The 16,999-nt window shown below is 34.9% G+C and overlaps 1 protein-coding gene across 1 annotated transcript in view; it reads left to right on the forward strand.

Annotated features, from left to right (window-relative positions):
- Positions 1 to 16,999, forward strand: part of LOC111055400 (spatacsin) — a 67,119-nt gene that overhangs the window by 21,765 nt on the left and 28,355 nt on the right. Inside the window, exons 9-13 of the mRNA XM_039432884.1 lie at positions 2,359 to 4,303; positions 6,767 to 6,899; positions 11,281 to 11,496; positions 13,676 to 13,823; positions 15,910 to 16,101. Coding sequence (XP_039288818.1) covers positions 2,359 to 4,303; positions 6,767 to 6,899; positions 11,281 to 11,496; positions 13,676 to 13,823; positions 15,910 to 16,101 — 2,634 coding nt within the window. The remainder of the gene's footprint in view (positions 1 to 2,358; positions 4,304 to 6,766; positions 6,900 to 11,280; positions 11,497 to 13,675; positions 13,824 to 15,909; positions 16,102 to 16,999) is intronic.

Raw genomic sequence — 16,999 nt, forward strand, 5'->3', positions numbered from 1 at the left:
GCACTCTTCACAAATGGTGGCAAAAACAGTGGCAGGGAAGTGCAATAGTATGTAGGTTGCACTCTATCATACTAGCATATATGTTAGGTTATATTATTTATAGTAGGCTATTTTATATTATTTTGCTTATAACTATTTCACTCTTCATTTACTTTTTTGTTATTAGCTTGCTTCTAGGAACTCTCCCCCATTCCTAGACGTATAGTCTTCTTGGGGGATACCACTTTTCAATGCTGTTACAATTTTAAAACAAAATTAGTAGTATCTTTATATTTATTATTTTATTTTAACTTAACTATATTGTACAAATCTGTAACTTCATGTGGAAATAAATTGAATTGATTTGATTGGTATTGAACCTGCAACCTTTGATTCACGAACCGCGCGTGTTACCAATTACGCTAAGGAGTCACTTCGAGAAAGCTCAGTTTGATTGGGATTTTTTTGTTGCGTAAACTTCGAATCACAAATTAGATTATTTTTTCTTTTCAATTAATTAACTAGAACTAATTGATTGAAAGCAATGAGAATGAGCCTATATTTATCCTCGGTAAATTCAGAATCTTTATGTACAATCTTGCAATCCATTGTAATCAAAATCAAATCAAATCTTTCAATTATTAAACTAGAATAAATTGATTGAAAGCAATGATAATGAGCTCATATTTATCCTCGGTAAATCAGAATCTTTATGTACAATCTTGCAATCTACTGTAATCAAAATCAAATCAAATCTTTCAATTATTAAACTAGAATAAATTGATTGAAAGCAATGATAATGAGCTCATATTTATCCTCGGTAAATTCAGAATCTTTATGTACAATCTTGCAATCTACTGTAATCAAAATCAAATCAAATCTTCCAATTATTAAACTAGAATAAATTGATTGAAAGCAATGGTAATGAGCTCATATTTATCCTCGGTAAATTCAGAATCTTTATGTACAATTGCAATCCATTTTAATCAAAATCGAATCTTATGTTTTTTCCCCAAAAAACATAATTACAATGACAAAAATTGTTATAACAGAAAAAAGCAAAATAAAATATAGAATTAAAATAGAAAAATACCATTAAATAGGATAATTAGTTCATTAGATCATAAGTGATAATGCGTCAATCGTGTAATTCCTATCTGGAACATGTAGAAACCAATTCCTTTCTTCAAAGATTTGAGTATTATTTTATATATTACTGGCAGGTAACTTGTGCTTTGCACTGGGGAAAATTTTGTGTTGTAAAATGCAATATTCTTATGTCCAGGAAACATAAAAAAGGATAGTTATCTATTATTTTGTCAGAATTACGTGGATAATCTTCATCAGAGTTGAAATTTTACAGTAAAAAAAGAGTTTGATTAGTCTCGAATCCAGAAAATTTCATTCCCGTGCTATCAACTAAGCTACGGAATCACCTGGAGAAAACTATGTTTGGTTGTGCTTTACCGTAGCATAAACTTTGAATCACAAATTTGTTTCAATTATTGAACTAATGTTAATAAAAATGGGCCCATGACCATCCTCGGTAAATTCATAATCTTTATGTTGAATTGCTAGTTAACCAGTTCAGTAGTTCAGACGTGATGATGCGTCATTCGTGTATTTTTTATCCAGTACATGTATAAGCTATTCTTTATTGTATTGCAGATTTAAATGAAAAATACTTAGAAATTGTCAAAAAACCAGAGATTTATTGATACTTAGAAAGAGACCGGTTTCGGTTATTACACCATCGTCAATCTCTGATAAACTCATTGTTTATTTGAAACCGGTCTTTCTAAGTATCAATAAATCTGTGGTTTTTTGACAATTTCTTAGTCTTTTTCATTTAATATGAATAATTACCACAATATAAACTTCTCAACTACACAAAAAGTATTATAGATTTATCCCATTCAATTCAATTTAGTATAAATAAACCAAGAGTTTATCAGAGATTAACAATGGTGTAATAACCGAAACCAGTCTTTCCAAGTATCAATAAATCTGTGGTTTTTTGACAATTTCTTAGTCTTTTTCATTTAATATGAATAATTACCACAATATCAACTTCTCAACTACACAAAAAGTATTATAGATTTATCCCATTCAATTCAATTTATATCACACATTCAACAAGATTTAGAATTAGATCAACATCAACATTACTCAACTTTACATTACATACAATTTGTTCGAACGAGCGCAACAAACTCGTACTTTCAACCACAAGTTTGTGTCAGCCGTTTGTGTATTGCTTGCTTGTATGTTCGACAATAACTTTTGATGACTTTTTTCAACCAACTTGAAATTTTCAACACATTCTCTTCGAGCCACTATACAGATCAAGTTCCTAATTTCGATTTCATTCAATTTCAGCGACGACAATCGAAGGCCTAGTCTCCAACAACCCAAGTCACGCGGCCTCTCTTCTACAAATGCTGGAAACCGCCATCCACACCCAGCTGACAGATCTGATGACGTCATCAGAAGACATCACAACCTCGGCTGGTGACGCCACAACCTCTGCTGGTGACGTCACAACCATAGCTAGTGACGTGACAGCCTGCCTCAAGCTTTGGCATTTGCCTGTGAGGCTGTCACGCCAACACAATCTGCCTCTGCCGTTGTCACTCCCCAAAATGGCTGCCAACCAAAATCGGTGGCTGCTCTTCGTACTCTGTGCGTGCATTTTCGAGTATCCCAGACCACAGACGATGCAAGTGTTGGCAAAGTTCGCTTCTGCGCCACTCAGGGAGCATTTGCAGTATGCTTTGCGGTTTGAGGTCGGTGATGAGGGGCATGTGGTGAAGGGAAAGTTGAGAAATGAGAGGGAAAAAGGGAAGAATGAGGGGGAAAATTTGAGAAATGTGAAGATCGAGGGAGAAGAGTTTGAATCTGAGGACCGCATGTTGAAAAGTGACAGTGAGGGGAATGTGAGGGGAAAATTGAGAAATGAGCGGGGAAAATTGGGAAATGAGAGAGAAAAGTTTGATATTGAAGGTCGCCTGTTGAAAAGTGAGACACTGGAAAACAAGGAGGATACGTTAGATGGTGAGGCTAATATAATGGTTAGAAATGAGAAGGAAAGTTTTGCTTCAGAGGTTAATAAGGTTAGGAATGATAGGGAGACGTTTGAAGCTACAAGAAATGGAAGAGAAAAAATGAAAAAAGAGGGGGATAAGATTGATATGATGAAAAGTGAGAGGGAGAAGTATGAAGCCTTAAGAAATGAGAAGGGAAAGATGAAAGAAAGGGGTGAAAATTTTGATGTTTTGGAAAGTGAGAGGGGAATGTTTGAAGCTGAAGATACCAACACTTCCCTATTCGTACAGGTTGCAAGACACGGCACCAACCTCACCAATCTCCTGACCCAAACCCGGAAACTCGAAAGCCCCGGTCTAGCCTTGTTATCATCCATCCTAGAACCCTCCAACGTGGTGGCTTCCTTCTGTGAATGGCTGGTGGCCAGTCTCCCCCCAAACCTGTCTTTCCCCTACCCTACCTCTCCCCTAGACTGGACCCCCACAGACGTTGCCAACCTGCTGAATCATGCGGTTTCCCTGTCTTTCATCAACACACTGCAGCACGGGTTTGAAATCTTCCTCAAGGATCATCCTCTAGCTCTTGTGGCCGAGTTTCTGGTGGATAGTGTGGTTCACAGAGAGTTCGAGAAGTGTGTTCAGGATTTGGAAAGGTTTAAAGAGCGGGTGAAGGGGTTGGGGGGTGGTGAAAGTAAACATGTTTTAAGGGGTGGTGAAAGTGGAAATGTTTTGGAGGATGTTGGAAATGAGCATGTTTTAGGGGGTGGAAATGTTTTGGAGGATATTGACTGGGTAGTCACCACCGCTGTTAGGTTATGTACGACTGCGTTGATCCGCTGTTTCCCGTCCTTCTCTCAACAACACACATTTCTGAAGACCATCTGCAAGGCTGAGCTACAAGACAACCTTCCCCTGCCTCACACTTCCCAGACAGACTTCCGTCTGCTCCTAGCTCTCACCGAGTACATGCTGCAGGAAGGCTTGACCTTGGACTACACAGTGATCTATGACGAGCGCAGCGGTCGACTCGATTTTGAAAAACAGCTGAAACAGCTGATCGAAGCAAGACGGTTCGCAGTGGCGCACAGCTTCGCGACCATCGGCGCTCTCTCTCACGCGCGCATCCTGCTAGTGGAGTGGAGAGAGAGGGCGAAAACTAAGATGACGGACGAGTTTTGGAGCGGGTGCGACGCGGCGTTTTTGGCGGGAAACTTGGCGCCCGAGGAGGCGGTGCGGTTCTATTTGGAGCTGAATGAGGGCGCGAGGTCGCAGGAGGAACGGTGAGTTACAGTGGAATTTATATTTAATTATTATAGAAATTACTAGTACCCTATCTATACTTTTTTACAAAAACTCAACTAATCTTGAACACTCGAGCCATTATCAATTGTCATTCTAAATGAGACAGCTGCTAAATAAGATAAAATATTTGTCTATTAAAAAATAAATATATCGGGGACCGAGCTGATAATAATTATATAATAATAATATTTATTCATGCATGTACATTTTACATTAAATGTTTCGCATTTGTCAGTTACAATAAACTCATACAATCTGTCAGGTCATCAAAACCTCCGTGAATATTTGAAGTCCAAAAAATAAAGATCATCTTAACTATTATAATATTCCACTTAGGTTTATTTCTCACACTGTATATGAGAAAAACTCCAGTAAACTGTAGAAACATCTCTCTTGTAGCCAACTCCTCAGTAGTCACTTGAATGTTCTTCTATTTGAAGTATCGAGAATTTCCACTGGTAGTGCGTTTAAGATCCTTGGACTGACATGCTCTGGCTTAGCTTCAAAAAATCTTGTTCGATGAGGTTGGAGTCTCAGCATATTCCTTGCCCGTGTGTTGTAGCCATGTACGGTAGCGCCTGTAGTCCACTCGTCCTTGCGGGAAAATCCATACAATGCAGCCTCCAAGATATACAGACATGGCAACGGCAGGATCTTAGCTTCCCTGAATAACTCTCTGCATGGGGTTCTTGGTGGCTTCCTAAACATCATTCTCAATAGCCGTTTTTGCACTCTGAAGGCCATCAATGAAGCGGGTGCCGCACCCCAGAATATCAGGCCATACGTTAGAGCTGGCTGGAAATATCCATAGTATGCTATTCGAACTATTCTCTGGTCCACCTCCCTTATCAATTTTGATATTGCAAACCCCGCTGCATTGAGCCTTTTTACCACCTGATCAATGTGACTGTTCCACTTCAGTCTTACATCAACATTGATTCCCAAGAATCCACATTCTTCCACTGGCATTATACACAGAGCTTCGCTCTGGAGTACAAAAACATAATAAAATTATTACGAAAGGAGAAATTATAATAACATTCATTGTTCATACAGAAATGTTCTATCCAATCACAGTAAATTGAGATCAATTCCCAGAGGAATGCAAAAATTTCCCTCACAAAGGCCCGTTTGCACAAAAGCTGGTTAAATCCTGATTAATTAAACTTGAACCAAATCGGAGAAGACCATTTCTAAAAGATGGATCTACTGGAATTAATCAGGATTGAAAATAAACCGGTTTTTTTGCAACCGGTACCTGATTGAATGATTACAAAAGTTCAACAGCTGAGTCATAATTTTGACACAGTCCCACACACATGAACTCGCTCACTCACTTCCATCATCAACAGACGACGAAATAATTATTATCAGCTGTTTTTCCAAGGATGAAAAATGATTATCCTTTTAATGTCGTTTAGCGAGTTTTCCCAGGGATGAGACCTAGTGCAATCGAATTTTTATATTATAAACTCACTATGTTCTGAATTTCGTGAGAATCGTTAGAGCCGTTTTCGAGATCTGGTGAAATACAAACATCTAAACATATAAACAGAAATTGCTCGTTTAATAGTATAGGATAACTCATTTTGACACTCGTAAAGGGCGTGAGTGCTTGTTGTGTTTATTTTGAAAAGTATAAAACGTTTTCTAGTAATTGATTCATACAATAAGTACATAATCAAAATGATAGGGAGATAAAAAAAGGTAACCTTGTGCTATTCCTCTCCCAAATTTAGATAAGGTTACATAATTAATTAAGGTTATTCCTTTAATAATTGAACAATTCAAGTAGCCCTATTAAAATACTTTAGTTCGGTTGCACAAAGTCCTGTTAAATTTTAATCATGTCACTTTTAATGCCACTAGAACCAATCAGAGAAGGCTTTTTTGAAAAGATGGCTCCTCTGATTGGAATTTAATCGGGATTAAAAGTTAAAAGACTTTTGTGTAACCGAGTGTTTATTGTTCACCGAGTTCATATATTTAGATTTTCTTATTCATATGTTGAATAATACATAAATCATGTTGAAGATTGGAAAAGAAACAATAGGCTTAGCACAAAACTGTTCCTATAATGAGGTTTATGTTATAATGGTAGTGGAGAAAGATAGGAAAACAGCGTTGCCGATTCTCTGCCTTGCCACTGTCTTCTATAGAGGATAGCTGATATATAGGCTATCTGATATTAACTGTTCATAAAATGATCGATTATATTTTAATCATCAATAAAATATATTTTAATATTACATCAATAAACCTGTATCAGCTACCGTCTATAGAAGGCATCGACAAGACAGAAGATCAGCAACTTTTGTCTTCTATCTTCCTCTACTGCCATTACAAAGTAGTACTTGTGCTATCTTCAGTGTTTCTTTGTGATTACAGTAAAAACAAAATCGAATTCTGCTTCAAGATTGAATTTTTTATTGGTTTTTCAGTTACAAATTATTGAAGTATGCTTTGAAATGGGTAAAGAAGCTTTATTTGAGCAGTACAGAGACCAACACACAAGAACTGGAAATACTTCTCAAGCTGTACCATCTCTACTTGGAGGACAATTTCAATTTTAAGGTAAGTTTTTGCTTATGTGCGAGATAAATTACTTTTAACATGAAGAGGAGAAACCCATTTCTCCCTCCACAGTTTGTAGCGTGGACACAGACGGACATCCTGCGCACAATTGGATGCGCCGTGTCATTTTGCTTCATGTTCTTGTGATGAAAACATCTCTGTAACATACACAAACCAATATACCTGCTGACCAGTACTTGGAACATTGCCAGCAATAGTTTGGAGGGGAGTGTTGCCGCGTCGCGTTACAAAGCTCTCTCACTCAGACACAAAAGAAGGAGAATGCTGCTAGGTAGTGGGAGTGATTAGTGGAGGATAGAGCATCGGACCTCTCCGTCTTCGAGAAAGAGCCGTGTTAAAAGTAATTTATCTCGCACTTTAGAAGAAATTATCTAAATTGAGGTCGACGTTTTAATGACAGTGTTTGATTAGCAATGGTATTTCTATTCTTGTCTATCATTCAACAAAGCGGATAGCGCTCTCTTTCTCGCTTTGCTCTGTTGCCAGATGTCTTTTAACAATGTAGAACTATTAATAATTAACAAAATATCTCATCCTAATTATGAAATTATTGAAAAATATAATTTATTGCTTAATAAAATATTATTGATTATTTTAAACGAGAATGAAAAGTTGATATTACATTAATAAACATGACATTGTATACATTGATACATTGTATCAGCTACCGTCTATAGAAGGCATTGACAAGACAGAGGATCGGCAACGTTTTTCTCCTATCTTTGTCCACTGTCCTTATAACGTGGACCTCACTAAAGGAAAACCCTTTGTATAATTCGTATAATTTTTGTAAATTTTTTATAAACACTTGTAGAAATATATTTGCATTCTCATAAATCTTGTAAAATTCGTATATATTTTTTTATTAAATTACTAGCAGGAAACACGTGTTCCGCAAGGGTCTATCCTATTATATTAAGCGAGCAATTTCTGTATTTATATATCTGGTTATTTTTATATCTGGCTTTTTTATATCTGGTTATTTATGTTTTACGGATCTCAAACGATTTTCACGAAATTTGGAACATAGTAGGTTTTTGATATAAAAATTCGATTGCACTCGGTCTCATCCTTGGGAAAACTCGCTCAACGACATTAAAAGGTTATTCATCGTTGGCTGAAACAGCTGAGACTTTCGTCGTCTGTGGATAGTAAAAAGTGAGCAAGTGATTCTGTCGAAAATCAAAATATCGCATCCCCGAAATTCATAAGCTGACATAATATAGCCAGCTGTAAAATATAAACACGATCATTTTAGAGAATTCTGTTCTGTTTATCAATAAATAAAAATTACGAGCGAAGCTTGGTGCCCCGATATTATTTTTTATTCAATTGCTATAGCGAGGTCCACGTTATAATGGCAGTGGAGAAAGATAGAACAACGTCGCCGATCCTCTGTCTTGTCAATGCCTTCTATAGATGGTATCTGATACAGGTTTATTGATGTTATATTAACGGTTCATTCTCGTTTAAAATAATCAATTATATTTTATTAAGCAAGAAATTATATTTGTCAATAATTTCATGATGAATTTTCATAATTAAGAAGAAATACTTTGTTCATTCATTTTTAATTCTACATTGTTAAAAGACGATCTGGCAACATAGCTAAGTGAGAAAGAGATAACGCTATCCGCTTTTTTAATTCTACATCGTTAAAAGACGATCTAGCTTCAACAGAGTTAAACGATCTGGCTTCAGCAGTTAACAGAGCAAAGCGAGAAAGAGATAGCGCTATTCGCCTTGTTGAATGATAGACAAGGATAGCAATACCATTCTATTCAAATACTGCCATTATAACGTGGACCTCACTATAGAAGGAAACCCGTGCTCCGCAAGGTCTATTTTAAAACTTGACAAACTGAGAACTTGACCGAGTGGGAACTTGAAGAATTGAAAATATGCCTAATTGCCTATAACCATCCTCGGTTAATTAAGAATCTATATGAAAAATTTCAAGTTAATCAGTCCAGTAGTTCAGAGCTGATGATGCGTCGAACATAATTTGCCTATCCCGTACGTGTATGAGCCAGTTCTTCCCTTAATTACAGTATGGATAACTATATCTGTATCTATTGATGTATCAATCCTTTATCATAGTCATCATTTATGTAACCCTAAATATCGTATCGTTTTATTTATTATTTTTAATAAAAAATTCCCAAAGATGAATGAATCATCATTTTTTTACTCGTCTTCACCAATAATTCTTTGTCCTCTTCGCTAATTATCTGATCAATATAATAATTATATTCTTATAGAGAACGGAATCTTCACTTTCATTTTCAATTTTTCATCACCAGTACTGCTTTGCCTTCTCTACCTAATTATCTGATGATTGTATTTTCTTAAACGGAATTATTTTGCGTTTTGGGGTAACCCTGTTGATTCTCTTCCAATCATTGATTTGATTATGTGTTTTTCTAAATTAATGGAAATACTTTTTCTGATGACTAATGACATGTCAATTTCTATCTAAATTTGGGAAAGGAACAGTTTTGTGCTTTAAGCCTGTTGCTCCTTCCCCAATCATTCATAGTTGAAAATTATATTAGATCTATCAATATATAAATAAGCAAATATATAAAAGATCATCTGATAAGAGCTTTCTTATCGTATTTTTATTTTCAAAATCTGGTGTGGCGCACTCACACAACTTCCCTTGCCGTTATGAAAATTGATCACCTGACGCTAGTGTTCACGCGCATCTCAAGTCTACTATTCTTAGATCTGAGCCAGCTGGTGACAGAACAATAGCGCTGCAGACACACGAACTCTGCTATCTCTTCATAATGAATGATTTAATAGAATCAACAGTTGCCAACAGTTTGCAATTTAATAATCATATTTTCTCGAATTTCAAGCTTATTTTCAATTTTAGGTGAAAATGTTACTGAAAATTAATTGTAGAGATTTTCATGCTCAATCTTCTCCACTTAAAATTTTTTGTTTAAATTGTATCTGAAGCCTGATAATTGGAATCAAACTTTGCATAGATGGGGCGGAGCTCCTGAAATTTTTACAGATATGGGAATTATGGCAGTTGGTAGAGCTTATCAATGACTATTTTAGGTATAAATTTGATCAAAATCGTTGGAGCCGTTTTCGATAAAATCGCAAAAAACCCTGTTTTTGACAACATTTTCGTCATTTTAGCCGCCATATTGAATTGTATTTGATCGAAATTGTTCGTGTCTGATCCTTCTAGTGTAAGGACCTCAAGTTCCGAATTTCAAGTCATTCCGTTAATTGGGAGATGAGATATCGTGTACACAGACGGACATACACTCACACACACACACACATACAGACCAATACCCAAAACCCACTTTTTTGGACTCAGGGGACTTTAAAACTTATAGAAATTTGGAAATTGGGGTACCTTAATTTTTTTTCGGAAATCAATACTTTTTCGCCCCACTTGGATGTAATGAGCTGGTTTTCGTGCGTCATATGGAGGCCGAAAGTGATTGTTTTCTGACCAGGCCGGTAAAATTTTTACGGTCCTAGGGCTGTAAAATAACCTTGAAGTCAGCTGATTCTGATTAAACTTCCATGATAAACTTCCATTGACATTCAGATTGGCCAAATTTCAAGTGTGCTAAAACAGCTGATCAAAAACTTTTCATTATTTGTGTTCATCATTCAATAATTAAAACATTTATTATAATATCATCTTATTGTCATTTGGAAGAATAAAAAGTTTAAACTCAACCTCTTACATAATTGAACATAATCTTTTAGGTTATTCAGACAGATCAGAATAAAAAATAAAAATACTTGGGCAATTTCCTGATATTCAGATTACCTCAGAATTGCTAGAGCTATGACTATGTTCAGAGCTAGAGCTATGTTCATCATTCAAAAATTAAAACATTTATTATAATATCATCTTATTGTCATTTGGAAGAATAAAAAGTTTAAACTCAACCTCTTACATAATTGAACATAATCTTTTAGGTTATTCAGACAGATCAGAATAAAAAATAAAAATACTTGGGCAATTTCCTGATATTCAGATTACCTCAGAATTGCTAGAGCTATGACCTTCCACTTTTGCTTTCGGAAGTGCTTATAATAGACAATAAATTATTGTAAAAATTATAAATTCATATATATATATATATAGACTATTGTTTATTTTTCTGTGTGGCGAAAAATAACGTTCTCACCATGGGCAAAAATGTTTTTCCGGCTCTCAATCTTTTCTAGTCCTCGGCCTACGGCCTCGGACTTGAAAACCAATTTCGAGCCAGAAAAGTCTCATTTTCGGCCCTAGGTGCGAAATATACTATTCTTACCTGTGGTAATAGGGCAAGGAAAGTAAAAATTTTAAATTTCATATCATGTTTGTCCGCAGTTGATTCTCGACGACGTGTCATTCAAGCCGCTGAAATCGGCGAAAAGTGGTCTGATAGATGACGTCACAGTGCAATGGCTGCGAATGCGTAGACCAGTGAAGCAGTTGAGTGATGTGCGCATGCGCAGACTGGATGCACTTATTGGCAAACTGTTGGATGTCGGTGACCTGGCAACAGTCTGCTATCTGGAGACGCTGTATGCTCACAAAAACAAGGTTGGTGATTGTTCATTATGTCCAACCCAGCATATTGGGCCATATGAATAAAGTTGAGCATTTGCTTATACTTCTAAAATATGGAGCATTTTCTTCATTTTCTATGAATAAACGTGAGCAAAACCGCATTTAACTTTGCATTTGTACCAGTAGCGGTAACTGAAGACTGTTTTTGTGAGGACGGCCAAGTCCAGGATGGCCAAAGTTTCAACTCATAAAATATCATTTCAGGTATATGAAAAGGCTAAAAGGCTAAATGTTTCATATTTAGTAATATCTAAACATATTTAAAAAAAATCAAAATCAATTATACGCTTGATGTGCACTCAAGTATTTTGTAAGAATCGAAATAAAATATTCATTCATTTTATACATTGATAGATACAATGGGCCATATGAATAAAGTTGAGCATTCTGCTTATACTTCTAAAATATTGAGCATTTGCTTCATTTTCTATGAATAAACGTGAGCAAAACCTTTTGCTCATGCTCATCGAAAAAATAGTTTGAGCATTTGCTCAAAAGTAAAAGCTTATGCTCAAAATTGTTTGAATAAACTAGAGCATTTGCTCAACTTTTGAAGCAAATGCTCCAAAAAAGGTGAGTCTAGTCTGGAGCAGCTTATCACCTTTTGCTCATAGTAGAATGGCTCAAATAATTCGTGTGAGTAATAGGAAACAATACCAATACAATCACAACCAATAGTTGAGAACTATACAACTCTTTTCAGATTCAACCATGATATATATCACCATTATTCCTACAAAAGATAGCTGGCTACCTGATATAAAGATAGCCATCACAAAATAGGAAATAGGCATTTAAGAAGATGAGAGTGTAGACGATCATAAGAAGGCTATTGATATCATAAGAATATGCTGAAGATTATTATAGAGATGACATTTTTCACGCTATTATTTCAAAATTCTAAACTCAACTAACCTAAAACTATATTCATAAAAAAGAAAACAGAGCAGACGACGCAAACACAAGCGGTGCCCCCTACTAGCATATTTAGCGCTTCCGTGAGCTATAAAAACAAAGTAAGGCTACAAAAGCGAATCAGCTGAAGAAAAATCTTTAAAATACGTGAGCATTTGCTCCAGAGTTCAGGAGCATAAGGTAAGAGTATAAGGTAAAGCTTATTCATATAAAAATGAGCAAATGCTTTTGTTTCTACCTTTTGCTCATGAGCAAAACCTTATGCTCCATGCTCTTGCTCATGAGCATTTGCTCTGGTTTTATTCATATGGGCCAATATCATTCTCAACCATGAATAATATTGTGAAAGGAACAACAGGCTTAAAGCCCAAAACTGTTCCTTTCCAAAATTTGGATAAAAATTATCCAAAAATAGGTTTTGTTTGTCACTTTATATTGCGGATGACCTAAAGATTGTTGTTTACGTCTGTACAGTCACTGTCAAAACTACAAATAATATATTTTTGACAAAACTGGCGAAGATACCGGGTCCGGCATAAAAACCTGACGATTTTTCAGGAATAATAATAATTAAAGTGTGCTTCATACAATTAGAACATGCAATATATAAAATTAAAGATCAACTTTTAAAATTTACAGTGAATTACATAGATTTCTCAAAAAGTTTTTTTATTTGAAGATTATGTCATCCAAATGATTTCCGTTACTTTTCACACACTCACTTAACTTAATTCTAAATTTTGCCATTGCTCGCTCAATCATCACTTGTAGAATTGCTTCGATTTCTCGTTGAAAGACTTCCTTTAGTTCTGTGGATTATTGACTGCCCAATAACGGTAATTTTGTTTATTCACAAATCCCGACAAATGAAAATATGCCTCGTCACTTGAAAGAATAACGTCATCCTGGTGGACATTTTCGAGAATGATCTCGCAAGCGGCTTTGCGATGTGCCCAATCATTTGCATTAAGTTGTTGCACTAACATTATCTTATAAGGATGGAATTTCAGATCGGAATGAAGAATTCGTCGTACACTTCGATCAGAAATGGCTAGCGCAACAGCATGTTTCTCTGCTGAACATCGTGAAGACCGTTTAACAGCTACTCTTACCGCGTTAATGTTTTCAGGCGTTCTCACAGTCCGTTTTCGTCCTTTTGGTTATTCTAAATTTTTCATTCAATCTGTCTTGCTCTATCCTATTTCCTCTTCAATTATTCCTGTCTTTGTTTTCAAAGGACTCGCTCCTGATCGACGGATGCCTAGGATTGGCCGAAGGAGATTTCACGACCGATTCTCTGCCACAAGCGTACGCCGAACTTCTCACGAACATTTCCACATCTCATAGCGTGCATGGGCTGCGCACCTCCAACTACCGGCATATAAGTGAGAAAACGCATGCAATTAAATAAATAATAAATAAATGTTTATCTCCAAAAAAATCTAAAACTACTACCGGTACATAAATTACAGAAAATATTGGATAGTTTACAATTATATACAATAGTTAGTTTCAGAAATGTCTTATAATGTGTCTTCCACATGTTTAGTGTAGATTAAAACTGGATTTACACCAAAGTTAATAACAAAATGTTAATAACTTAATCCTTATAGATTCTATTAGATCGAACATATCTTATCATACACATGATGAACATATCAAGTTCTGTTCAATCTAATAAAATCTATAAATATTAAGTTATTAACATTTTGTAAATCCAGCTTTAGTGTAGTGTAATTTCGACTATTCGCACACTGTCATAGAGAAAAGATAGAATAAGAAGATATTCCATGATATGAGGCGTTTGTGTTCCAAATTTCAAGCCGATTTTTCAACTCTAGTCAACTACTGTCTATTATTACTGTTCAGGCCGCGTGAGAGTGTAAGAAGGGCACAGTATTGATTGATTGATTGAATACTTTATTTATGTAGATTACAATATATACTGGCTTATACACTTATATACAATAGCTTACAATACAGCAAAATTATAGATGAATTTACATAATATAGACTAAGAAAATAATTATTGAACTGTATATGATATGAAAAAGTAATTTGTAATATAATAACTATAGATAATTATATTGTTATGCATCTGCATAAATTGGCGGAGCTTTGGACATATCAATGTCCATTCTTCGGAAAGAATATTGAAAATATCCTCCCCACTAACTCTCTACCAAAACGTTAATTTAATTAATTAAACTAAGGATTTATTTATTAATGTAAATTTTGTAAAAAGTTTATTAGAGACTAGCTGCGTCACATAGCTTCAAGAAAAATAAGTACTAGGATTATCAGTTTGAGTTAACATTGAAAAATGGAACATAAACATCCTATACCATGTCATTTATCTTCTTGTGCTAAATTTTCTCTATGATAATATTTTGCTAACTTGTTTACTCAAATACTTATCGAATAAATTTATTAGTATATTTAAATTTTGAGATCATTAAAACGGTTCGAGATAGCAATGTGCGGGTTTCGCCATTAATTTTCTTTTGAAATTCTGTATCGAAATCATGTGGATCCAGCAAGGATCGTAGATATCAGCTGCAAAAAATATTATTCTAAAGAAATAGATCACTGGTTGAGGGAAAATGGTGATATACTGCAATCTTTTTGATGATCTTAAAAAATAGTTGTTTATTCCAAAACAGAAATAATCATACAAAAACCATAATAATAATAAAAAAACAAATCGAAATAGTAATAAATCTAACTAAATGGTTATAATAAAACATAAAAAACTAATAGTAATAATCAAAACAGAAAAAATCACACTAAATAAAACATAAATAATAGTAATAAAAATTGCTGTATCGGGAGAAAGTTTTCAATAGGTTTCTTTTGTTATTCATGTTTAGTAATATGTCAATTATAAGTAATTTTTAGTAATATTGTATTTTTTTGTTATTGTTTTTAGAATAGAATTATAATTATATTTCTTTTTAGTTTTATGAAATAGCACAACTCGCATCCGCGCTCAGATTCTTTCTTTGCGGATGCTAATCTTTCCATAAAATGTCATTTATATTTATGTTTGTGAACTGTATTTTGAATGGAAATAAATTTGATTTGATTTGATGTATCACATTGCCACGTTCCCATTAGAAAAAATGAAGTTGGAATCAAAATGAAGCTGGATCCATATTTATTTATTTATACATTGATCGATACAATATCATTCTCAACTATGAATGATATTGATATATTAAATATGATGAATCCAAGATGGTGGACAATAGTTTTGGAGCGACAGAAAGTAGTTTTTTCAATTGGAATAGGATCCTCATGGAACTTACTGTCATATCATATATGTAAAAGAAATATTTAGCGGTTTCCATAATTTTCACCGACTCTGTATGATTAAAAGTTGCGGGTTTCAAGGATTACAATACTGCAGATCTCGAACGAGTTTTCAATCCAGGGGGTCAATAGTTCCTTAAATTTTCGTTTGTTTTGCAGAATCGACGAGTCTCTCCCTGAGCTGTTACAGTTTCCAGGACTTGGAAGAGATGACTGAAGTGGAGGACTTGAACGAGACAATTGACACGGTGTGCAAGCTGAGTGAGCAGGTGACGCATGGCTCAAGGATCACCCAGTATATCACGGCTGCTCTCAGGGTGGCAGAGGCTTATCATCTCACCTATAAGGTCGGTGACCTATTACTAAAAGCAAAAACCAATCGAATCGTTTGATTTTTTTTAATAGTGGGGTGGGCCCCCTGGGCTGAAGCTGTCGCTCATGAACTATCATGAGTGAAATTTTCAAAAACCTGGAAATAATTATCTGGAAAAATGTTGATATCTAGTGGAAAATATGATACCGGCTTTGTGGAAAGAAATTATTGAACGAGCGTTAGCGAGCTCTCATTTGAATTACTGAAGGGCAAAGTCGTTGTCTGTCTGTTTGTATGTTCTACAATAATTTTAGAAAGAATTGATCAATCAGCTTCATATTTTGAACACGTATTCTTCGAACCTTTTTACAAGTTCCTTAACAGATTACAATGGAATAAATAGAATGGATAAACAAAAGTGACAAACTATATCATAAATAAACTAAACTTCTTAATTATTTTGGTAAGGTAATTGCACTATTCTCGATTCAAAAGTAAGAACTCGATATACCGTTATTATCTATCGTCTATAAAAGGCAGTAGCAACTATAGTGAGGTACACGTTATAATGGCAGTGGAGAAAGGTAGGAGAACTACGTTGCCGATCTTCTGTCTTGTCAATGCCTTCTATAGACGGTAGCTGATACAGGGATTATTGATGTAATATTAACTGTTCTTTCTCATTTAAAATAATCAATTACATTTTATTAAACAATAAATCATATTTTTCAATAATTTCATAATGAATTTTCATAATCTAGATGAGATATTTTGTTAATTATTAATTCTTGTTTCTTAAGAGACAATCTGGCAACATAGCTAAGTGAGAAGGAGATAGCGCTATCTGCCTTGTTGAATCATAGACAAGGATAGCAATGCCATTTCTAATCAAACACTGTCATTATGGAGTGATCCGTGGTCTAGTGGATAGAGTGC

Source organism: Nilaparvata lugens, chromosome 1 (assembly GCF_014356525.2).
Source record: "Nilaparvata lugens isolate BPH chromosome 1, ASM1435652v1, whole genome shotgun sequence".
Classification (NCBI taxonomy): domain Eukaryota; kingdom Metazoa; phylum Arthropoda; class Insecta; order Hemiptera; family Delphacidae; genus Nilaparvata; species Nilaparvata lugens.